This window comes from Notolepis coatsorum (assembly GCF_963971535.1).
Source record: "Notolepis coatsorum genome assembly, chromosome: 3".
In the NCBI taxonomy this organism is placed as follows: domain Eukaryota; kingdom Metazoa; phylum Chordata; class Actinopteri; order Aulopiformes; family Paralepididae; genus Notolepis; species Notolepis coatsorum.
In genome coordinates, this window is record NC_140167.1 from 203,090,103 (window position 1) to 203,116,410 (window position 26,308).

Sequence of the window (26,308 nt, forward strand, 5' to 3'; positions counted from 1 at the left end):
TTTTTTCCTGTTTCATTCCACTTTATTACACATAACTTTATTTACATATCGCTGCTGTCGGGACAAAACCTCATAACTCCAAAAACCCAACTTTTCAGCAGATGAAAAAAACTAACACAGATTTGAGGGTGAATAGAGTTAGGAGGTTTAGACAGATGATCGGTTTAATGCTTTCCCATTGTTTAAACTTTGTAAAACCCACACACACATGGAGGATGATCTACGGAGTTGATTTATATAATACATTTTTTTTTTTTTTTTTTTTTTTTTTTTTCTTTTTCAAAAAATGGAGTTATGAGGTTTTGTCCCGACAGCAGCGATATGGACTTTACTGTTTAGATTTCTTGTCTGGATTTCTTGAGTTAATACAAACGTCTGTAGTAAATTGGAGTAAATTGGAAATACATTTACTGAAAAATGTTGATGTGTTCAATACTTATTTCCCCCATTGTAACTATAATATTTAAAAAGTTATAGCCCTGCAAAGAAAGTGAGCGACTCCATAGGCTTACAGCACTGGCAGAGAGCGGTATAAGATGGGCAAACTGCGTGGCACAGAATGTGTTAACAGTCACCCAGAAAAGTGGCAATTTCTTTACTTGAACTTGAGGACTGCATACTTTTTTGCAAAGCTTATCTTTATACTCTATACGTATAGCACATGCATGAGCCTGGTCTCTTTTGAAAGATAACATTCTGAAGTTACTAATGCAAAAAAGAAAAATCACTTTTAGTGCTAATGAAATAGAGTAACATAGGTCTGAACTTGAGTTGAACTTGTGTACTCACATTTTTCTGTAGTGGTTGCAATATGAAAAAAAAATAGGTATAAGCTGGAAAACACAGCAGATCCATAGCCTGAAGTCTTATGTAGTACAGGTCCAAATTTATAAAAATCCGTTCAGAAATGGGTCTTTGAGAGAGAGAGATTTGTGTAAATCGTGCGAAAAAAAGAAAAAAAGCTCTCAAATCCATTTCCTCATCCATGGCCATTCATTCTGAAGTGTGATTGACTTCTGGTTTTCAACTTTCACCTAGATCCCTTATTTGCACCTCCCACGTGGGGTATCATTGGAGTGGTACACGCATTGGCTACAACGCTGACCAATCATTTTCACCATCAGTGGATGATTGGCAGTTCTGGAGCGTCGGGAGTCCGGGGTGGTCATCTGACACGCGGCGCATAAAAGGTCGCTCGCCTGACATATCGTCATGTAACTCTAGAGCAGGGTGCCGCAACGTGCGATAAAATGCGTAATTCTTTTTAACGTAACATTTTTTCTGTAGTTATTTAAAGGGGAACTATCTTATAAATGGCCTTTTTGAGTGTTTAGCATTGTTTCCTAGCTATGTGAACTTATATTAATATGATCTATGTCTCAAAATTCTCATATTGGCGCATTCTTCCAATTCTCCTCTCACAATATTCACCCTCACTGAACTGAGTCGTTTGAAAATGTGCCTATATGTGATGTCATATAGTCACTGCTGCATGTTAATGTGGCTCCTCAGGCACCAGCACCTGCACATCAGCTCAAAACGGCTCGAGATCTTGAGGTAGAAAAATGCTGTTTTTGAGGACTTGATTAGAAATACAAAACAATGAATAAAAAAAAATATATATATTACAGAGGTGTTCCATAGACTCACAGGAATTGTGTAAAAGTGCCCAAATAGTGAAAGAAATAGTAAAATAGTTCCCCTTTAATCGAAATTAATGCGATACGAAGTCCTAGCCCTAATAATTATATACATATATACAAATATGTGTATGTAAAAGGACTATGCAGGTAAGTACAGACGGGTGTGGATAGATATATATGCGGTGAGAATAAATATATATATTTAGCATTATATACATACTAGGGGTGTAACTGTACACAGAAGCCACGGTTCGGTATGTACCTCGGTTTTGCAGTCACTGTTCGGTACAGGAAAAAAATATTTATTATTATTATTATTAAATATAAATATTTTCTATTAACCTGTTCCACCCGTGGAATATTTTCGCCTAAAATATATACCTAGGTAAATGGAATATTGCTCTACTTCTACAAGGCTCATTTGCATATTCTTGGTATCTAGGTACATCTATGGACCTCAGGGAATGTATTCAGTGTCAGAAATATTGTGTATTACTAGGCTTGCTTAAATTGTGATGAAACGAAGGAGAATATGAATTATGATTTTTCTTTGAATCTTTGACGGTGTATAACACCATGATAATAATGACCAAACTTAAAAAACTGCCACTGATCTTGTTCAGTACCTTCTTGAGATCATGTGTACAAAAAATCTAAGGAAATTAATAAAGAAGTTTGCCTTTGAGAACCAATGGTTCTCGAGCCGTAACGGCACATGGGGCAGGAGCCTATCTCCTGTTTCCGTAGCGCGAGGCAGCTTGATGTACAAGTACACCCCTTGGACATGACGCTAGTATGTTGCAAGGACTTCCCCCCCAAACCAACCCTTGATGCTGAGTGTCAAGCAGGGAGGCTATGGGTACCATTTTTAAATAGTCTTTGGTATGACTCGGCCAGGGCTTGAACTCCCAGCCTCCCGAACTCAGGGCGGACACTCTACCCACGAGGCCACTGAGCCGGTTAAAAAAAATTTATAAAGGCAAGATGATTAAACAGAAGGTTCTGTAGATACAGTACTGAATTCTCCCATCTGGACCAATGCAATTTGAAATATTATAGAATATAGAATATGATGCTTATAAATTACCTTATTATAGCCATATACATACATATATTATCTTTCAAATGCCCAAGTTCAATTTGGATTTAGTATCACCAGGTGACCAGGCGTGCATAAGAACAGATGATATCTACTGTAATTTACTGTACCTTTTTATTTTCACCACAGTGCAACCATTTTGAAACTAATTTCAGATCTAATTGTTGCTACATGCTAACAATAGGGAGGAGAAACTAACTGTTTCAATATTTGTCAAAAACGTTACCTTTTGTGGCTTATTATCCCGAATAATAACAGTTATTGAAATAATTCATTCAGAACGCTGAACTTTGAACCCCCACAGTATCTGACAGGAAGTGTAGTTCGGAATAATTCCAACGCTGATCCACAGCTATGCATCCCCTCGTCAAAATGGCTGCAAAAACAATTCCCATGATTCAAATTTTCCAAAATGGTCGCCGTCTTGTTTTTTTTTTTTTTTTTTTTGGTCTTTTTCCCCCTCCATTTTCCTCCGATTTTCTCCCATCCCAATGTTAGTCGTATGCCAATTCCCAGTCCCTTCCTGGTCGCTGCGCTTTACCCCCCACAGTCAGATCATTTGGGAGAGTGGAGGCTACCACGTGCTTCCTCCGACACACGTCCAGCCAATCACCGCTTCTTTTCACCTGGCAGCGCGGATTCTCATTGAGAGGGCGTAGCATGTGGGAGGACCACACTATCCCCCTCATGTCCAATCCGCGCTTAGCAGGCGCCCCGACCGAACTGTAGGAGTCGCTGTTTACAACGACCCGGACCCACCCCGCCAGCTTCTCCCACCCTCTGATACAGCCAATTGTATCAGTGCAGACGGCCAGCCAAGCTGGTGACAACCCCGGAGCTGTGAGCTGGATTCGAACAGGCGAACCAAGCTCACAGCTCCGGGGCTGGTGACGAACGCAATCTCCGCTCGACCACCTAACCGCCCTTTGGTCGCCGTCTTGTAATAGACTTCAGCAAATCGAGAAGTTAAAACTATCTAATGGCACTTTTAACCTAAACTAACGTATTGATGATAATATACATTCTACATGCTTTTGTGACATGTTAGTGATGTTAAAGGGGAACTATCTTATAAATGGCCTTTTTCAGTGTTTAGCATTGTTTCCTAGCTATGTGGACTTATATTAATATGATCTATGTCTCTAATTCTCATATTGGCGCATTCTTCCAATTCTCCTCTCACAATATTCACCCTCACTGAACTGAGTCATCTGAAAATGTGATGATTTGTGATGTCAGAAAGACACCGCTGCATGTTAATGTTCAGGCGCCGGTGCCGCGTCGCAGTGGTTTAGGAGCCCAGGCTCAAAACAGCTCGAGATCTTGAGGTAGAAAAATGCTGTTTTTGAGGACTTGATTAGAAATACAAAACAATGAATTAAAAAATATATATAATTACAGAGGTGTTCCATAAACTCACAGGAATTGTGTAAAAGTGCCCAAATAGTGAAAGAAATAGTAAAATAGTTCCCCTTTAATACTTGAAAACGTTTGATTAAAAAATCGCAAAAAATATGCAACACTCTGAAAAAGATTGATTTATGACCATATGCCATTTTTGGGTCTGTACCGACCCCGTCGGGTGGAACAGGTTAAGTTATACTTAGGCTTTCCGCAGTAGTCAGTGATACCGGTGTCGTTCTGTGTTCAGACATCCACTGAGTAAATTAATTGCCTACCGCCCCCACCCCCCACTCTGTATGCTATTTAAGTTTCAGTTTCACTTCTAGAGTAGATCTAACTTCACGTGAAGCAGAGAAAGAAGACTAGAGAAAAGATGCCACGTTACACAACAATGGCAGAGGATTTATCAATATTTTGGATTTAAACACCGTAGGAGATGACGACAGCCTTCACGAGGCCTTCCCTGTAAGTAGCAAGAGATGGTGCAAGACCAACTTGTGAAACGAATGTCGCCAACTAAACGTCGAGCAGGCAGGCCAAGGTACGGTGGAGCGTCCTACTCAGGACGGGCGGTCATACCGGCCGTCGAAAACCGCGGCCTACCAGTGCTCCAACTCAATGTCGAGGGCCTCACCAGCGCCAAACTCGAGATCGTACGTCACCTGGCTGATTCCAATGGGGCAGCGGTGGTGCTCCTGCAGGAGACACACTGCACAAACGATAACATCCTCAAGATGCCTGGTTTCCATCTAGCCGGGTCCATCCACAACAAGCAACATGGTGTGGCAACCTTCGTGAGGACTGAACTAAGCTGGTCAGCCAGTAGCCAATCCCCACCAGGCACCAACATCGAGTGGCTGGTTACTAAAATCCAGGAAACTTCAGTCATCAACGTATATAAGCCCCCACCATCAGAGCTGGCTGCTACGTCCCTCCCGTCCATAACTGCACCCGCCATCTACCCAGGTGACTTCAACTGTCAACACACAGACTGGGGTTACAACTACACAACACCTAACGGAGAGGCGTTCAGCGAATGGGCCTCCAACATCGATGCTCTGCTGTTGTACGACCCCAAGGAGCCGCCAAGCTTCTTCTCTGCACGCTGGAACACCTCTACCAACCCAGACCTGGCCTTTGCCGTATGCTGGAGCAATGACCCGAAACCAGAAAGACGCGTCCTAGACAGGTTTCCCGACTCACACCACCGACCATCCATCATTAAAGTCCCATCACTGGTGCAACCGGTATTAGGGAAGCCTGTCAAAAGATGGAACTTTCGAAAGGCCAACTGGGAGGTATTTGCTCAGGAGACGGATAAGAGGGCAGCTGGTCTGCCAGACCCAGATGCAGCCGATGTGGACGGCGTCTATGAGGCCTACTGTGGGGTCCTCCTGGGTGCGGCAAAGAAGACCATCCCACGCGGCTACAACAGGAACTACATCCCTGGTTGGGACGAGGAGTGCAGCCGCCTCCTGTGCGACCACCAGAGCGCTGGCTCCAGGGAAGAGGTGGATGCGACTGCAGCGGCACTGCTCCAGAGACTGGACAGCACGCGTAGAGACAGATGGACTGAAGTAGTTGAATCAATTGACTTTACCCATTCTAGTCGGAAGGCGTGGCAAACGATCAACCAGCTTACAGGCAGATGTACGAAGCCCCCAAGCTGCCCAGTCACTGCAGATGCCATCGCCTCCGAGCTCCTGAAGAACGGTCGTTACCCAGACGCAGACAAAGATGTTACCCGCCTGATAACACAGGAGGTGTTTTCCCTCTCCAAGGTGGCCAGTGTAGATTCTAACCTCTCAGGAGAGTTCACAGCAGATGAACTCGATGAGGCCATGAGTAAGCTCAAGACGGGCAAATCTCCAGGCCGTGACAACATCCACCCGGAGTTTATCACCCACCAGAGCACAACAACATCTGACTGGCTCTGTGCATTCTTCTCTGCATGCTATCAGAGGTGCAAGATCCCCAAGACCTGGCGTCGTGCTTCTGTAATTGCCCTGCCAAAGCCTAACAAACCTGCGGAAGACCCCAAGGCATATCGACCCATCTCGCTGCTCTGTGTTCCATTTAAGATATTGGAAAGAATGATCCATAGCCGCATTGAGCCAGTAATTGACACACAGCTCCCACAGGAACAGGCCGGTTTCCGACGTGGTAGATCAACAGTGGACCAGGTAACACTACTGTCTCAAGACATCGAGGACAGCTTCCAGGCTAATGAGAAAGCGGGGGTAGTGTACCTGGACCTGACTGCCGCATACGATACTGTCTGGCACCGTGGACTCCACCTGAAGCTGATGAGGATGGTACCTGATCGGCACATGGTGAAGTTTATCATGGAGATGTTGTCTAACCGCAGTTTTGTCCTACACACCAGCGATGGCCAGCGCAGCAGGCTCAGAAGACTGAGGAACGGTGTCCCACAGGGGTCAGTCCTTTCTCCGATGCTGTTTAATATTTACATCTACGATCTCCCAGTCACAGCATCCAGAAAGTACGGCTATGCGGACGATCTTGCCATCATGCTGAGAAGACCCACATGGAAGGCACTGGAGGACGGTCTTAACCAAGACATGGACATCCTAGTAGCCTATCTACAAAAGTGGCGCCTACAGCTCAGCACCAGCAAGACCGTTTCAGCAGCATACCATCTCTGCAACAGAGATGCCAAGAGGGAACTGGAGGTATATGCTGACCACAAGCGTCTGGAGTCCCAGCAAGCCCCTAAATACCTTGGCGTGCGTCTGGATCGGACACTGTCCTTCAAACAACACCTCGAAGATGTCAGGGCAAAGACAACATCAAGGGTTGCGCTGATCCGACGCCTCGCAGGTACAACCTGGGGAGCCACTGCCAAGACCCTTCGGATATCCACCCAAGCCCTGGTCTTCTCGGCAGCAGAGTACTGTGCCCCAGTCTGGAGCAGAAGCCTGCACGTTAAAAAAGTTGATGCGGCTACTAACAACGCCCTCCGGATCATCACTGGATGCCTGAAGGCTACACCCGTCTTCCTGCTGCCAGTCCTTGCAGGAATCGCACCAGCTGGCCTACGACGAGAGGCTGCCACTCTCGCCCTAGCAAGGAAGGCAGTGAAGCATGACTGGCACATCCTACACAACACCACAACAACAACAGCACCTATGAGCAGACTCAAGTCCCGCCACCCCTACAACAAGGTGGCACAAGAGATGCTCCGTTCCACCACTGAGGACCTATCCAGAAATGGATGGCTGGCGGCAGCCTGGAAGAGAGTGGGAGAGTGCTGGGCCAACCCGTATCCACCACCACATCTGGGATCCAGGAGATGGCGCCACAGGAGACGATCTTCCACGCCGGCAATGGGTTCTGCTGAACCGTTTAAGATCTGGGGTTGGTCGCTTTAAAGCATCATTAAAGAAGTGGGGCCTGGCAGACAGCGCTGCATGTGAGTGTGGAGACCCTGAGCAGACTGTTGACCACATCCTGACCATCTGCCCCCTATACAAACCACCCTCGGAAGCCAGCCTCTTTGATGTGGGACCAGAGTTAAGGGCATGGCTACAAGATACGGAGTTGGACCTCTGACGTTACACGAAAGAAGAAGAAGCTTCAACGTTTTATTCATCTAAATTTGGCAATACAATATTCAACGTTAAAGATCAAAGTAAGCCAATGTAAAGTAAAGATATTGAGCATACATTTGTAAAATGTGCAACCCTAGTTTCACCTAGTGTCTTATGAGACATATTCGGCGTATGGCTGGATATAGCAAACCGTGACGTCCGTACCGCGAAGATGCGGGACGAATACACGTACCGTTACACCCCTAATACAGGGTTAGAAATTAACATTTTTTTTCAAGGGCTTTTTTTGCCCCCCTTAATTGCTTTTCGGGGGCTTTTTTTTGTATTTCGGGGGCACAACATTTTTATAATGAAAATTAACATAAAGATTATAAAACATTCTTGACACTTTTTTTTACAGTCTTCGTCCCTATGTTTGATAACGTAATGTTAATGTCTCCATATATAGGGCTCTACGCTAACCTTTTTCCCAAGGAGCACATGTGCTCCTAAATAAAATGTTAATAAATAAAATCTAAATACAAATTTAGGAGCACACAGAAATTTAGGAGCACAGTGACAATTGTTCAAGTAACACACACACGCACACGATGTGTGACATCATGGCTTGGTTTCATGTTTTGAGGTACCTTCAATTATCTGTAAATAATACATACATACTCTATCTAAATAGATTAAATATTATTGTCCCTGAGTGAGGGCAAGTTGTGTTGTTGTCTTGATATAATAACCGGTTGCCTCTGGATCAATGAATGTCTAATATTGAATAATATTATTAGATATTTTATTTTTAACATCCCTAATTCCAACAGTCAAGAGGCTTGTTTCAAATTGATGAAAAACCCCACACACGCAACGTTTGTGAGTATAGGCTCTGGCCAGATCGATCAATGAAATACGTTGCGCGCTCAGCGCTGTGGAATGAAGGAAATGCGCATCGGGATCGGATTTGGATGTTATTCTTTTGGAGTTGTGTTACAAATGGAATGGTCTTTCCCCGCCGGCCGCCGAACACAAGTTACTTAACGTTACACAGGTCGCGCTATGCAGATGCTTAGCTTGCTAACGTTAAGATAGCAGTGTAATGCTTGATGAGAGCAGAGCGCTCTGTGTTCGCAGCACCTCTCAAGTGCCTGTAACACGCAGCGGGCCCTGCCTCCCTCCTCCTTGGAACAAACATTCCACCCAAAAACTGAATTTCAGTCCAGTTTCAATCTGAACTATTAACAGCGGAGCTGTTTTGTAATCTTCACAATCACTCGTCTGTCTCGCACACTGCAAGTAAATGATTTTTCCGGTTTGCACACACGCATATTATTAGGGGCAATATGAGGGAAATGCTCGCACTGTAGAGCATATATATAATTATATATATAATTAGTAAACTGTCTGGGGCTTTTTTTGCCCCCCTTAACTGATTTTCGAGGGCATTTGGTCAATTTTCGAGGGCATTTTGCCCCAAGCCCCCGTTAATTTCGAACCCTGCTATATGTATGACATGGTGTGTGTTTGGACATCTGGTGTGCAAACCGGGTATCATTTCAGTATTTTGCCACTTGTGCTGTGCTAGAATGAATGCTGAATATATATAACTAAACTAATTATAACGGGGTTCACACAAGGTCCTTGAAGTACTTAAAGTCACGCCCTGGAATTCGTTGAAAACAGCCAATTTTTTAACAAGGTGCTTATTGGATCAGATTTTTTTTTCTACAGCCGGTTAACCCTTTCACTGTGACAATACAGAAGGTTAACCTTCTGTCGTGTGGCAGTGAAAGGGTGAAATGCCCTTTTAAAATGAAAAATAGTGCTTGGAAAAGTACTTGAAAATCCTTGAATTTCATTTAGCAATGTCTGTGGGAACCCTGTTATAAATATATAATATATTTTAACTGTGAAGAGAAGCGTTCAGCCCTAACTGGTAGGTGAGTGTCATCAGTAGGGCTGAGCCCGAACGTTCGAACCTTCGTTCGTTACGTTGGCATTCGAATTCTAAATCAACATTCGCATTTTCTATTTTTTATTAAAAAAAAACATTTATTTTTTAAATATTTTTTTCTATTAATTCTGTTTAAACCAATGGGGGTTTTCTTCACATCTGCAGATAAAGATTAGGCTACACTAATATTATAGTATTAAAATAAACTGATGAGTTATATTCATTAGAAAGTTGATTTAATTGATTTAGTTGGCTGGGGCTTCTCCCTGGGCTGGGGCTGGAAAGTTGATTTAATAAAATAAAAAAAATACTAATTTAATCAGATGAATCACTTTATTCAAATTGAGGATTTAGTTTGAGGATAAAAAAAATATTAAAAAAAAAGATTTAACTTATTATTATTATTATTATTATTATATATATTTTTTTTTATTAAAAACGAAGGTTCGAACGTTTGTTTGAAAAACCCTGACGAAGTTCGAATCCCAAAAACAGGGTTCGGGGACAGCCTTAGTCATCAGACATGCTTTGTTCTCCGTTCTTAGGGGCCAACAGTTTGCTCAGCAGATGCAGCAGCAGAACCCAGAGCTCATCGAACAGTTGAGGAGTCAGATCCGCAGCCGGACGCCCAGCGCCAGCAACGAGGAGCAACCTTGACAGACACAACCGGTATGTTTCTATAATAATAATAATACACTTTATTTGTATAGCACCTTTCATGCAAGAATTGCAGCTCAAAGTGCTTGCAGCAAAAAAGACGGGCATAAAATGAGAAAAGAAATTGGCAGATCAAGAGCAGACATAAAATTAAATTAAAATAAAAAATAAGTATAAAACAAGCATAAAATAGCTAAATGGTAAGGCATAGACTGAGCATTAAATCACATAATATTTCATATCAGGATCTCTACCATCTTAATTTAATAGGCCTCTTTGTTTATGGTTTAATTCTATGGCTATTTAAAAATGGACGGTAAGAAAAGAGTTTAATAGAATAGACAGAGTATAATGATGCAATAAAATTGTTCTAATCTACAGTACTCATTTACAGTACAATAAATCAATAAAATAGCCCTCATTTACAATCCAATAATCACAGTGTTGATGTAATGAGTCTAGGCGGCACAGTGCATAAGAGGTAAGATACAATTAACATAGAACTGACACATGAATTTGACAGGAAGTGCATAAAAATAGGCAGAATAAAAATAGTGCAGCCAAGATACTGATAATTTGTGTCTTCTATATTATCAAAGGCTGCATATAGACCAGCGGTTCTCAAACTATGCATCGTGACCCAAAGTAACCTTGACTCACAATGGATAGGTTTGTTGTCGGAAGCGGATATTTTGGGGTAATTCGTCTTTCGTGTGACGAGCTACTGAAAGTCAAGTTCACTGGACAGGCCCTCGCAAAGTTCTGGATATCAGTCCGGAACGAGTACCCAGTGTTGTGTAATGCTGCGCTGAGGAAGCTTGTCCCCTTCTCATCAACATACCTCTGTGAGGCCGGATTTTCAGAGTAGAAACGGATCTCCGCCAAAGCGCACGCGAGCGCATTTTTGTTCTGGCAACATATTTTGGCTAAATATGCCTCGTTTTATAAATGTGTATACAGAAACAATTCCGTTGCTTTTGTTGATAATATGAATTAATTTCAATGATAACATGGTGCTGTAATTTCATGTTCTAATAAATATGCATGATCAAGTTCAACAATGTGTGCTTTTATTTTAATATTCCTTATTTCCACGTTGAAATTATGCGATACATTAACACATTCAGAGCTGGCCGGATATGACCGAATTATGGCTTGTATGCCAGCACTTTAATCAATGGGAGGACGGGGAAATTTGCGAGTGCTTAAAATATATCTTAAATTATGGCTATGGGCCTAATACACCCGTCGCTTATCAATGACTTGCTTGCAGTCAACATGTATGAAACTGATTGTTTTTTCATCGGTATATTTCCGTTTTATACCGTTTTGAATACGAGTATAGTTTTGGAGATTTCTAGTAATTCCAGAGAAATACGCGATAATAGCCCTTTAGTGGAATACACAAAACACGTTGTAATTTTTCGGCTGATTTATGAATCGTTTTCAAATAAACGCTAGATTATCGAGAGTATATGTGTCCTTATGCATGATACAAAAGCGGGCTGAAAAATCGCTTATCCGTGACTTGCTCAGCGCTAACGGCACGCACATACACACACACACACACACACTCCGATGGCGGTGAAAGGAACATCTGATTAACCCAAGATTCGTAACATAAATTCCTTACCTGATTGATTGAAATTGATTGATTGAAAAGTTTATTAACAGATTGCAGAATGGGTACAGTACAGTACAGCTCAATACATACAATTGTTAAGAGGATGCAGACCTGAGAAAGACTTTCGTCTTGTTTCCATCAGGGTCCCCCATTTTCAATTCATCATATGACACACATGACATACAGATAGACAGTACTGCTACATCTATACATTTATGACATACCAGATTTTCAAATACAGTACTGTTTGTGATACTAAAAAAATCCAGAAGAAGAGTATATACATTTGACAGATACATTGACCTCACATCAGATGTTCTGCAAAAAGATTAATCCAATTCCTGATTGCCATTCCAAATATCGATCGTGTCCATTGATCCAACGTTATAGTCCAAAACACATAATCCACGCTGCTTCCAGTCCCCCCAGTCAATGTGGTAACACGATACTGCATGCCCGAGAAGGGAAACCCGGACCGGAGTTTTTTTTCTCCGATGCACATTCCCAGCCAATCCAATCCAATGATGTGCAATACCATCCGGGAGACGATAGGCGGCGGTATTTGCCCTTTTGCAAGCTCGGACCCATTCCCAATGATAACATCAGGTTGGATGGATGAAAATTAATGGATATCGCTAATAAAATAAATAACGATTAAAACCTGACTATACTCGTGATTGGCACTCAAGCGATGGCGAGTTAACCCGACTATACTCGTGGTTGGCACTCAACCAGTTAAGTGTGGGGTAGCCAAAAAAGAATCCTAAATAAAATGGGGTCGTGGTATAAAAAAGTTTTGAGAACCCCTGATATAGACCAATATCCCATACTGTAAACATATTAATGACTTTTTATTAACAAGTTATGCTCCAATCACGAACTGTGTATGTAACTATTAAAATATGTCTTTTTTCCCCCTTCTCTTTGACAGATCATACAGAGATTTGTGTGCGGAGACAAAGTGAAGACAGGCTTTCCTTTTTTTTTTATGATTTATATTATTGCAAAAAAAAGAAAAAGAAAGCTTTTCATCACTGAATAATTACTGCATGTGTGGCCTCCTCGACTGAGAGCAGACCCGTCTTTAAGGAAACTGATCGGCGAAAATAACCCAGACTTAAATGGTCATTTCAAGTACCCTGTTTTGAGATGGACTAGAATGTGTCTCTGTGCAGACAGGCCTCAGTTGTCCCACAAATGTCTCACACCCAGTGTAGCACATGGTTTAATTATTGTAATGTAACTAATCTTCGCCAGTGAACTGTTTTGTGCTAATCTGAATCACTACCCGGTGGACTCGACGCAGCGTCACTCCAGCTTCTGTCCCTTTTGAGGTTCACGAACACAATGAGACCCCCCCACACACGTGATGGAACAGTTCAGCCAGCCACATGAACACCATGAGAGACCCCCCCCCCACACACGTGATGGAACAGTTCAGCCAGCCACATCTATAACGGAATAGTTCAGCCACATCTAATTGAGAAGCATCTATTTGTACAGAGATGGAAGGGACAGTTGGAGTACTGTCGGTGTTATGGGAATTTTAAAAGATAATTTCAACATTTTAGAACCTTGTGTTTGTCATCTGTTCTCTAAAAGGTTGAAGGCTTTTCTTTGAATTGTCAGAAAATGAGACGTTGGATACAATTTTTCAAAGTGAATAATAAAAAAAAAAAGTATCAAACAGTTTCCAAGAAGCCTTTTTTATATTTTGACATTTATTCACAAATTGTTTTCTTTTGGCTTTTTGACAAGTAACGTAAAACTTGAATTAGTAGCCCAGGCTTATATTTGTTTCAATCACTGAACTCTCCTCACCTTTTATTAGGGACACAGGCCTCCTAATTGCTTTTGCACAAAAAGCCTGCCCATGCAGCAAAGGAAATATCCACTTGTTTATTTAAATGAATATGACTTGTATGATATGTACCAGCATGTACACATCAAAATAATAAACATCTACTAATCCTATGGATTATTTAATTATTAACACTTCACTACACCAGTTCCCCAGTGGTGCTTAGGAAAAGAAGGCGGCTGAGACTAAAGAGCTCCTGCTCTTTCCATTGATAGTGATTATATCAGCTTGGATACCAAGATTGATTGTAACTTGTTAAATGATGAAAATGTGATTAAATAAGTTGTTGGTGACATAATGGTGGCTCAGACGGTGAAGCCACATAACATGTACATTAAAAGTACTGTTAAAAGACTCTGCTTTGCAGCGTCAATGGCAACCAGATAAACAATGAATGTAGACCGGGCTTCTGATTGAGACCTGCCTTTATTTGTCAAGAATAATGCATAAAAACACTGCCTTTTTATTTTGGACAGGCATCTATTTGGGACTCTGATTTTATTTGAGGTTTTATGGTATATTCATTCACAAAAGAGCACCAGTCTAAAACACTAGACCACCATTTTGTCCTCTTAATTCATTAAGACGTACCTGAGGCAAAAGTGCCCATGGGTTCCTATTTGTTTCCTAAACTGAAGAAGTGAAAACTAACTGTAGCCTCAGCCTGGGATCCCGGTGTGATCCAGGCTCATTAGATGCTCTAGTAGTCGTGTCATGTGGGAACCCACCACAACTAGGCACACAGCCCGTTTTAATCAATGACTCCTAGTTTTAAGACTGGTTCTCAAATATTTTCATCAAAGATACGACGGGTGACTCAGGAGGTAGTCTGGTAATCAGAAGGTTCCTGGTTTGATTCCTCCCGGCAGTGTGTCGTGTCCTTGAGCAAGACCACTAACTGCTCCCGGTGATTAGGTTGGCACCTTGCATGGTTGCCTACATCGTTGTGTGTGAATGTTGTAAATGTGAGGCATAAGTTGTAAAGCTCTTTGGATAAAAGCGTTATATAAATGCAGTCCATTTACTATGAACTCCCAGATTGCTGTGTATTAGGCCAAGTGGTGGACCCCATTCCATATGAGTTCCATAAGGTTTTTGTTGTTCAATGTGATTTGGTAAAGAATTCCATAACTACCGTAATTCCTCTAATAGTAACCGGGTCTCAAATACAAGCCGGGTCTCTATTAATGGCCGGGTGCGCTCTTGAGCTAAGCAATTATAAGCCGGCCTCCTAATACAAGCCGGGTTACGAATATACTGAGCTGCATACTGAGCTAGTTACTTGATTTCACTTTGAAAACGTTGAAATGACCAGTGACCACCTGTAATTGCACTGTTTACTATTTCATACAGTACTTGGTTTCAATAAATGAACCCAGTACATTTTACTGGATTCAAACTGACACAAAATGTTGATTTATTCATTATGATCCGTTTGAAAATTTGAAATATAGGCCTCCCTCTTATACAGGCCTCCTCCTAATACAAGCCTGGTATCCGCTACAGTTGAAACAAATACAAGCCGGGGTTACTATTAGAGGAATTACGGTATACTGTGGACATGGAGTTGGGACAGATGATCTCTTGTTGGGCTAACCTTTTGTGAATGAAATGGTGTAATTAAATGATTCGCTGGCGACCCACTGGGACCTCCTCGTTGAACCCATTTTGAGAACCACAGTTCTAAGGAACACTGACATTGACATTCTTCCTTTGTTTAGAGCTTTTTTAATAGATGGAAGATGTTTAGAGGTACTACATTTTAGTTAAGATTAACACACGGGGTCATTTCTCTTTGAAAGGGTTTTAGAAATTGTTTATCGCTGGCTTTCAAACCTTTTCATGTCAAGAACCCCCAAATTACCACAAATGGACCATTTGATACGATGTTGTCCCGGGATATTGATTGATTGATTGAACATTTTATTAACAGATTGCAGAATGGGTACAATACAGTACAGCTCAATACACACAATTGTTAAGGGCATGCAGACCAGAGAAAGACTTTTGTCTTGTTTACATCAGGGTCCCCCATTTTGTACCCATTCTGCAATCTGTTAATAAAGTTTTCAATCAATCAATCAAGTCCTGTAGGGTTGGGAGATAACAGTGAAAAGAGTGAAGCCCATAATCAGAATAATGAAATAATGCTGAAATGACACTTAACACTTTAACTGCCGGAAGATGCTTTTAGGCGTCCTTCCCCGCCATGCTCAAGTTGCCGAGGACGCCGTAACTCGTCTTTGATATCAATATTTCAAAAATCTGTGATCGGATTCATATTTCCCATCCGCTGGCCTGAGACCCACCAAAAAGCCCCACTGAACCCTCTAGCGGTTCAAGAGCGCCATCTGGTGGCCGATCGGCGCAATCGCCAAAGAGGAAGTTACTTGGACGATGTGCTATTCACCCATATTACTTCCGGGCACTCGGTATAGGTTCCGGCACTCTAGCTCGTCACAATACATAGCGATCCGTTGCCAATAACTCGATAAACAACATTATTTGGACGTATATACTATTATACAAGCTGGAAATGGACCCGATATTTCTACATCCCATAATAGGAAAATGTCTGTTCCACGCTCATCGCCCAACGGCGCAAGGAAGATACGGTAAGATTCAGCGTTATTTTTCAATGTCTCCTATACTAACTGATCCGATGAACATATGACCCACACTAGATGAATGGTATAATGTTGCCCACGGAATTATAAACGCCCCCTCACCCATCCGGTCAACATCAGATGACGTGTAGTAACTTCTAGAACCATGTCTAGTTGGAATTTTTTATATCGCGCCGATTGCCATCAAACTGTATTTCATCATCAATATAATGCATTTGGGGCTATAGATCACGTTCTGGAGAAAGCTGCAGAAAGAGATGAAAACATACTTATACATTAGACCATACTTTAGTATGAATATGTGAATGAAAAAGTTTAACGTTGCTTCACCCTGAACAATACATATAGGACATTGAATGGGCCCTAATAATGGCAATTTAGCAATAGAATTTAAAAAGTTATAGCCCTGCAAAGAAGGGGATCTTCTCCATAGACAAATAGAGCTGGCAACCTATGGTATATCATGAATTTAGCCTTAGGCAATCAAAGTGTTAATTTTGCTGCCCACTATAAAATGCAATGGCCTGGAGAGATCTCACCATTGATAGCAATTTATTACCGCCATTTAAAATTACATTTATTAAAACGTATTCTATAACTAATAAACGGGATTTTTAGTAATGTAAACTAAGTGGATTCTGGGGACCACTTAAATAATTATATAGCATTTTATATAAATTGAAATGGTGGTGGTAATATAGATCTCTCTCCAAGGCGTGTTATTTTTTTCCGTAGCCGCATTTCTGGCAGACGCTCTCTGATTGGCCACTGACTGACGCTCTCTGATTGTCCACTGACATGTTTGCCCAATCGCGTGACGAGCTGTGTCTTTGCCCATTTCCGCGTCGAACAGCCTGCAAACTACCTGGCATTCTATCGCCATGCTCTAAGACAAACTCTAACCTTAACCAACTTCGAAAGAGTGCCTAAGCTTAACCAGTGTAGAAACATGCGTCGGCCAATCAGAGAGCGTCTTGCCAGAAATGCGGCTACGGAAAAAAATAACGCCCGTCCACCACAACACTTCCGGTATTTTGGGCGTGAATTTTATCCCCCCGCGACCCCCCCCCCCTCGCGAGTTCCATGTAACGCGGAAGTACCCCCCTCACGAGTTCCACGTAACGCGGAAGTACAGACAGTGGTTTCATAGTGGCGGTGACATCAAGGGATTTCCTAAACAGACTGACCAATCAAGTATAATGACGTTTTAATAAGGAAGTGTCCCGCAAAGATAGAGCAACAAGGAAACAAACAAACAGGTGAACACAAATATTAAACTGTTCATGGATTTAACGTCAGGTAGGTTCGTTAACGTTACACGTTATTCATTCGAAAGCTATTTTCCCGGATCTGCGTGACTATTTTTATTATTGACATTCGTTGGGTGACGTTAACGTTAAGTAAGCTAGCTAACGTTAACTAACAGTTAGTTTAGCTGCTGAAACTGATTGGTGTCTGTGAATGAATGAAAACTTTATTTAACAGGTTGCAGAATGGGTACAATACAGTACGGCTCAATACACACAATTATTGTTAAGGGGATGCAGACCAGAGAAAGACGTTTGTCTTGTTTACATCAGGGTCCCCCATTTTCAATTCATAGTGACATTTATGACATATGATACATGACATTCAGGGCATAGGGACATACATGACATACAGGTATATAGTACTGTTACATTTGTGACATACGATATGCAAATATACAGTACTGTTACCCATAGATCCTGACAGAGTATACATATGATGGGGAGGAGACTGTACATTAGGATGGGGTGGGGGGTTTGTACATTTACGGTGGCCAGTTTCGAATTGCAGCCTCCCGTAGGTGCTCTTTAAGAGCGGTTTTGAATGTGGGTAGGGATTCACATTCCTTTACAGCTTTGGGTAGGGCGTTCCACATTGATGTGGCATAATTGCGAAACGTGTTTTAGTCCTTGTTTGAGCCGAATCTGGGTTTAACATGATTTGTTGAGCTTCCTCTGGTGTTGTGGTCGTGGTATTCACTGACCTTTGGGAAGTATTTTGACATGTACATGGGTACCTTAGTCGTATAGTGTATCTTGTAGACCAGGCCCATTGCAAGTTGCTGTACTCTGTCGTCTACTCTAAGCCATCCTAGGTAGTCAAAGTGGGCAGGGGTGAGGTGGGTTCTAGGGGTTAGGTCAAGTAGAAGTCTGACCAGTTTGTTTTGTGATGTTTGTAATCTTGTTTTTAGCGCCTTTGAGGTGCCTTGAATGAGTGCTCCTGCCAGAGTCTTCAGGGTATTCTTGTTTACCAGAGAGGAGATCCGGTACAAGAATCTAGTTAGTTGGTTGACTTTTCTTATTACCTTGGATGCCATTTTGTCACAAGAAAGATTTGCCTCTAGGAGTAGGATGGAACCTAGGTATGTAATTTCATCTTTCCTTGTGACAATATTGTCACCCACTGTAACTGAGAAGCCGTCGGTCTTGCTGAGTTTGTTATTTGATCCGAAGAGAATGGACTCTGTTTTACCCAGGTGTAATGATAGTTTGTTGTCAGCGAGCCAGGTGCAGATTCTGCCAAGTTCCGAGCTGAGGGTTTTTTCAACCTGTAACTTGTTCTTGTCAGAGACCAGCAGGGCTGAGTCGTCCGCGAACAGGAACAAGTTGCAGTCACAAGCTGACGACATGTAATTTGCATAAATTAGGAACAGTAACGGTCCTAGTATGCTTCCTTGTGGAACACCACAGTTCACTGTGAGGGGGGGGGGGATAGGGTACCGTTTACCTCCACCATCTGTTCCCTGAGGTAGGATTGCATCCAGCTCACTGATAGACTATCAAAAAAACCAATTGCTTTTAGCTTGTCAATCAGAATGGAGTGATTGACAGTGTCGAAGGCCTTTTGTAGGTCCAGCATGACCATGCCGCAGTATTTGCCCGCGTCCACCTCGTGTTTGATGTGTCAGTGGAGTGGGTTGGGCTAGCTCAGCTGAGAAACTGACCGTGTCCTAGTATGATGAACATATTTTAGCTGAAATGTTTAGCCAGTAATCAACCTCCTGTTAACGTAAATATTATATATAAAAAAAATTGTATCTGTGGTCACAATGACGTCCGCAATCTGGATGTCTAATGTCGAGCTACATCGCCGTGCATCTCGTTTTAGCTGCAAAAACAAAACTAGCGTAACCTACTAGTTATTAGCTAACTATGAATTGGATTGAAAATGGGGGACCCTGATGTAAACAAGACGAAAGTGTTTCTCTGGTCTGCATCCCCTTAACAATTGTGTGTATTGAGCCGTACGGTAGTGTACCCATTCTGCAATCTGTTAATAAAATGTTCAATAAATCAATCAAAACTAGCCAGCCACACAACGCATCACTGAAGCCATGCTTTCCTCTAAAAATGACTAACTTTTTAACGTGTCGTCTCTTTCAGCAGAAGAATTGCCGGCATCACTGAAGAGACACAATGTCAAGTCCACTGGTTACAATTTAAACAAGACGGTGAGGTGAGAAGGCTTGACGGGAGGAATAATGTCCCAATCACTTTAGCCACTGTTGGTGTGTGAATAATATAAAACATTTGAACATCATGGAAATAGTCGTGGCCAAGATCCTCTGTCTCCTGGGGGTGTTTGGTCTCATGTTGACGGGGGTCCTGGTTCCAGTGCGGCTCCTCCAGGTGGACTATGAGAAAGCCCAGAGGTACAGGAAAGCTCTCGCCCTCGGGAACTCTTTCGGAGGGGGGGTGTTTCTGGCCACCTGCTTCAATGCCCTGTTGCCTGCCGTCAGAGAAAAGGTAGGTTGTTGTACTAACTTATTTGATTGCTGTTTATTGAGATGGGTCGTATGCCGGTAATGTGCTTTAGTATATATATATACTGTATTATACGAAAGGCTAATCACAACATGGAGTGAATTAGTGTGATTCCAGGATCAAATGAGAATTGGATGCGACTTTAGCAGGCAATAGGCCACGCTTTGATCCCTATTTACTGTTTTTGTAACAGCGAATTGTTGTGTATTCTTGTGTAACAGTAAAGAAAGTTAAAGTATTAAGAGCGATGCACTGCTCTGTTGCGATGCTCTGTTGTGATGTCCTGATGAATTGAAAATGGGGGACCCTGATGTAAACGAGACGAAAGTCTTTCTCTGGTCTGCATCCCCCTTAACAATTGTGTGTATTGAGCCTTACTGTATATTGTACCCATTCTGCAATCTGTTAATACAATTTTCAATCAATCAATCAATGCTCTGTTGTATGTTAGAACCTTGTAAAGAAACTCACAGTGTTAAGAGCGATGCACTGCTCTGTTGTATTTTTATTGAACTATTTGATCACACTTTTTACTGTCCGTTCCAATTTATTATTTTTAGCCTATTTTTAAACTGAATCAAACCGCACTTTTTTAGGGCTCGCGTCCACCTGCCTCACATTTATGACCGCACGCGTCTTTTTTCAATGTATTCCAATGGGGAGGGAGCGCATGCGGCCGCCTACAGGAAGTGCGCTGCGGTCGGCTTTTTTTTTCACCGCCTTTCAGCTTTTCTATGCGGCCGCATACAGCCTAGAGAGTTGAAACGTTCTGAACTTTTTCTCACCGCATGCGCCCCGCCCCATTCTACCGGGCGCACTGCCAGCATGTTTCAGCTAGAAATATGCGCCAGGTGGACACGGGCCCTAAGTTACTCTGTCTATTCTATCACATTTTTTTATTACTGAATGAAACCGTAAACAGAGAGAGGCCTATTGGGACGCTAGATCCTAATGTGAAACACTGTGATACTTGCTACCTCTCTATCTTTTTTATGCTCACGTATGTATGCCTGTATTTCTTACTGCTGTGAAGCCCTTTGAACTGCAATTTCTGTATGAAAAGTGCTATACAAATAAAGTTATTATTAATAATTAATAAGTCCTATGTGTGTGGGGGGGTTTACAGGTAAACGAGGTGTTTACCCAGCTGAAGATCACCTCAGACTACCCCGTGGCGGAGACCATGATGATGCTGGGCTTCTTCCTCACGGTCTTCGTGGAACAGGCCGTTCTCACGTTCCGCAAAGAGAAGCCGTCCTTCATCGACCTGGAGACCTTCAACAGCGCCGGGGGCTCTGAGGCGGGCAGCGACTCGGAGTACGACACTCCCTTCATCTCGCCCGCCCCCCGGGGCTCTCCGGCGGCGGGGGCGGGGGGGCAGCACCACCACCACCCACACGGGGCCGGGGGGCACCACCACCACGGCCACCTCAGCCCCACAGAGCTAGCGGGCGCGGGGCCCCTGCGTTTGGCCAGCCTGGTCCTGGCTCTGTCGGCCCACTCCGTGTTCGAGGGCCTTGCCCTGGGGCTCCAGGAGGACGGGGCCAAGCTGGGCAGCCTGTTCATCGGGGTGGCCATCCACGAGACCCTGGCCGCCGTGGCCCTGGGCGTGAGCGTGGCCAAGGCCGCCCTGGCCACGAGGGACGCCGTCAAGCTGGCGGTGGTGATCAGCCTCACCATCCCGCTGGGCATCGGCGTGGGCATGGGCATCCAGTCAACGCAGACGCTGGCGGCCGGCGTGGCGTCCGTGGTGCTGCAGGGCCTGGCCGCCGGCACCTTCCTCTTCGTCACCTTCTTCGAGATCCTCTCTCGGGAGCTGGAGGACAAGCGGGACCGCCTCCTGAAGGTGCTCTTCCTCGTGGCGGGCTACGGGCTGCTGGCGGGCCTGGTGCTCATCAAGTGGTGATGTACGGGCTGCTGGCGGGCCTGGTGCTCATCAAGTGGTGATGTACGGGCTGCTGGCGGGCCTGGTGCTCATCAAGTGGTGAGGCTACGGGCTGCTGGCGGGCCTGGTGCTCATCAAGTGGTGATGTACGGGCTGCTGGCGGGCCTGGTGCTCATCAAGTGGTGATGTACGGGCTGCTGGCGGGCCTGGTGCTCATCAAGTGGTGAGGCTACGGGCTGCTGGCGGGCCTGGTGCTCATCAAGTGGTGATGTACGGGCTGCTGGCGGGCCTGGTGCTCATCAAGTGGTGAGGCTACGGGCTGCTGGCGGGCCTGGTGCTCATCAAGTGGTGAGGCTACGGGCTGCTGGCGGGCCTGGTGCTCATCAAGTGGTGATGTACGGGCTGCTGGCGGGCCTGGTGCTCATCAAGTGGTGATGTACGGGCTGCTGGCGGGCCTGGTGCTCATCAAGTGGTGAGGCTACGGGCTGCTGGCGGGCCTGGTGCTCATCAAGTGGTGATGTACGGGCTGCTGGCGGGCCTGGTGCTCATCAAGTGGTGAGGCTACGGGCTGCTGGCGGGCCTGGTGCTCATCAAGTGGTGAGGCTACGGGCTGCTGGCGGGCCTGGTGCTCATCAAGTGGTGATGTACGGGCTGCTGGCGGGCCTGGTGCTCATCAAGTGGTGAGGCTACGGGCTGCTGGCGGGCCTGGTGCTCATCAAGTGGTGAGGCTACGGGCTGCTGGCGGGCCTGGTGCTCATCAAGTGGTGATGTACGGGCTGCTGGCGGGCCTGGTGCTCATCAAGTGGTGATGTACGGGCTGCTGGCGGGCCTGGTGCTCATCAAGTGGTGAGGCTACGGGCTGCTGGCGGGCCTGGTGCTCATCAAGTGGTGATGTACGGGCTGCTGGCGGGCCTGGTGCTCATCAAGTGGTGAGGCTACGGGCTGCTGGCGGGCCTGGTGCTCATCAAGTGGTGACGTACGGGACCATACTGCGGCCTTTTAACTAGTGTGTGACCCATACGGGTTTTTCAATGGCCGCTGCCAATACTGAGAGTGGGGGGGGGGGGGGGACCGATATGTTGTCATTTATTTCTGATAAAATACCGGTATGACAATTTAATAATAGCAAATGAGACGCCAAAACTAATCTTTATTTCTTTAGTAGATCTGCACTCTGCACTTATTTTAATTCAACAAATGTATCAAACTAAATAAATTGATTGAGAAAAAAAAATAGAAAAATCTTTATTTTTTAATACAACATAAGAAGAACTGCTAAATCTTTTTTGGTAATCGGTCAATAATGGGCACGGTTATCGGCCGATACCCATTCTATCAAAATGCCAGATATCGGCCCAACTAAAAGGCCGGACCGATTTAATCTACGGTCTATCACTACTTTTAACGCACTGAGATACAGGTATCACATTAGTAGCGATGTAGGTCTACAATGTGTTGCACGGCAGCAATACCAAAGGAAGAACGGTCACTGCTCATTCATAATAGTACGATAACAGTCATGATGTCCTGTATTAAAATATCAGCCACTATCAGCCACTACTCAAGAGAGTACACACTTTTTCTTAGAAAATATTTCGAAACAACACTTTTTGCTTGGGATAATGAAATGCCTTTTTTATTAATGAAATCGCCTGCCTGGAAAGCAGATGACGCCTTGTTTCTGCAGTCAGGAATTCCCATCTTTCTGTGGTTGTTCTGTTCAGTTTAGGCTTGTCGACTCGAGCAGCTACTGTATATACAGTATCATTTAATAGATGTGATCATTTTCCTTTCAACTTAGGAGCTATTTATTTAGATGATGTGCGTAATATTAATGCAGTAATATTTAATATTGGCTGGTGTTTGTCTGATTCAACGCTGTTACCTGAATGTGATTGAAGTGCTACTGCTGCCCATGTGCTGCTGTGTGTGTTATGTGGTCTGTTCATGTGTTGAGTTCCAAAAGGCATCCTATATACATTTAGCATTATCAATTTGGATTGATCTCCTTGTCAGGTTTATTGATACTTCTTGTTAACGGTGAAAGGTTACAAGTTCATTTGAATTGGGTACTTGTGGATGTCTAGGGCCTTGTCTAGGGCCTTATTCAAGGCGTTACCTGCATACAACACAAGTCGATCGTCTACACATACCTCGGGAATATGAGTTCGTAAAACCGAATAATTAGGATTATTGAAGTAATTGAATAACTAGGCCAGAGTTTATTCAAATCATAACATGGGTGCACATTCCAAACGACCTAGTAGGGAACCGTTTGAATCCCATTGCAAGATGTGCAAGAATCCCAGCAAATGTGCACAGTAAGCCTTTTATATATTTTTATTGTGTCACATTTTGTTCATTGTTAGTCCATCAGATTGTATGATAAGTTCTGATGATAAGTGAGTCTGCTGTATTTTTCCTTTGATGTTGAGCTATGATCCTCCTAAATCAATACACTGGAACCCTTTAACCCTTTCACTACCTCACTACAGAAGGTTAACCTTTCACTACCACACTACAGACGGTTAACAGTCTGTAGTGAAAGGGTTAACATTCTGTAGTGTGGTAGTGAAAGGGTTAACCTTATGTATTGTCGCAGTGATTAATCTTCTGTATTGTCGCAGTGAAAGGGTTAACCATTTGGTAGTGAAAGGGTTAAAATGTGTTCGGAGCTAGGCACTTCTACATGTTGTTTCTTATGAAGTTTTTATGGTACGTGCTATTGTTTGACTCCAAACGTATGTTGTATTGTTTGCCATGTGAGAATAATCAAATGTTCATCATTTTGTGTCTTTGTTTTCTTTACCTCATCTCTTAATAATTGATGTTTGGTGGTTCTTTGAGAGGAAGCCTGCTCTTCATAGGGAGCTGCAGTCTGACGTCACTGTAGTGTCCCGCGCGGTCCACCCGTATAGGGATTCATCATTGGGAAAATTTATTATCGGCTATTGTAATAATTCTGCCTCATGAACATTGGCAAGCTTTCCATTTTTGCACAAAACGAGTTCCCTGCTATCACTAACATTATTGTTTGAGCATTTTTGGTTGAAATAAAGTTAGTTATAAGGTTTTCATTTGTCGTTAAAGAACTACACTTACCAGTAGTAGTAGTAGTAGTAGTAGTAGTAGTAGTAGTAGTAGTAGTAGTGCTGTAACCTAATACAGGGCCAAAGTGAAGTGTAGATCCTCAGTGAACGAAAACGTAAACATTGTTATTTAGCTACTTTTACGATTAATTGCGAATTGTTTCATGTCGAGCTATAGAGTGTGGATGAATACACACAGAAAGGTACACCGTGCCAATGTTCATGCGTTATTTGTTTTAAACGAAACGATAAAAAAATGTAATGCATTGCAATTTCAAGTGAGGTGGACCACGCGGGAAACACCAATGACGTGACCACTACACCTCTCTAGAGGCGCACAGTAGTGATGTGACGTTCACCGGCGATTCCGTTCTGTTGAACGGCTCTTTGGTACGAATGAGGTGAACCGAGTCATACTTGGTGGGAGAGCCGTAACACATTTCCCACAGAGGGTAAACAAAAAAGGGTGGTGCAGCGGACATTGCACTCGTCACCAACACAAGAGACACTGGGTTCGAATCCGGCTGTCGGCGTTGCCTCCGGCTTGGGCCGGCCGCCATACTAACTCAATTGGCAGAGTTAGCGGGTGGAAGTCGATGGGTGGTAATCTGGACCTTGTGGACAGCGACTCCTACAGGTCGGTTGGGGGACGCCTGCACAGCAGAGACAGGAAATGGCGGGGGTAATGACGTGTGAGCTTCCCAAACGTTACACCTCGCCAATGAGAGTCCGCGCTGGCAGGTGAAAAGATGTGACAGGCTGCCTCCTCGTGTATCGGAGGGGACACGTGATGCAAGGCTTCTATCCTCCCTATAACCGGCCAGTGGGGGGCATGTGAGCAACGTTCAAGACGGGGGAGGGGAGAATTTGCACAGTGGAATTGGGATGGGAGAAAAATAGAAAAAGTGGATAAAAAAATTTAAATAAAAAAAACTGCAAACTTCACTCTCGCTCTCAATTCAAGTGCAAAATACTGCGTTTCTTTTCATCCAAAATTGCAACAAGTGTGATTCATTTACAATCTAATTTCCCCTTCTGCATTCTATAACGTGATAAGGATATACTGATTGATTTAAAATCTTAAAAAAATGTAAACGATGAGTCGTTATTTTGAACG

General features: G+C 43.6%; 2 protein-coding genes across 4 annotated transcripts in view; both read left to right on the top strand.

Annotated features, from left to right (window-relative positions):
- Positions 1–13,822, top strand: part of sgta (small glutamine rich tetratricopeptide repeat co-chaperone alpha) — a 49,188-nt gene extending 35,366 nt beyond the window's left edge. Inside the window, exons 11-12 of the mRNA XM_084309799.1 lie at positions 10,203–10,326; positions 12,870–13,822. Of these exons, the coding sequence (XP_084165925.1) occupies positions 10,203–10,314 (112 nt within the window). The 3' untranslated portion in view covers positions 10,315–10,326; positions 12,870–13,822. The remainder of the gene's footprint in view (positions 1–10,202; positions 10,327–12,869) is intronic.
- A 3,755-nt stretch (positions 13,823–17,577) lies between these two features.
- On the top strand, positions 17,578–22,167 carry LOC311224608 (zinc transporter ZIP3-like). 3 transcript variants are annotated; one of them, XM_084309646.1, is made up of 3 exons: positions 17,578–17,685; positions 19,837–20,199; positions 21,344–22,167. In XM_084309646.1, the coding sequence occupies exons 2-3, from the start codon at positions 19,993–19,995 to the stop codon at positions 22,121–22,123; spliced, it is 987 nt and encodes a 328-aa protein (XP_084165772.1). In that variant the 5' UTR covers positions 17,578–17,685; positions 19,837–19,992; the 3' UTR covers positions 22,124–22,167. The 3 variants fall into 3 exon arrangements, with proteins under 3 accessions (XP_084165772.1, XP_084165774.1, XP_084165773.1); XM_084309648.1 differs by having other exon boundaries at positions 17,603–17,725; XM_084309647.1 differs by having other exon boundaries at positions 17,670–17,725; positions 19,840–20,199.
- Positions 22,168–26,308: the final 4,141 nt, after the last annotated feature.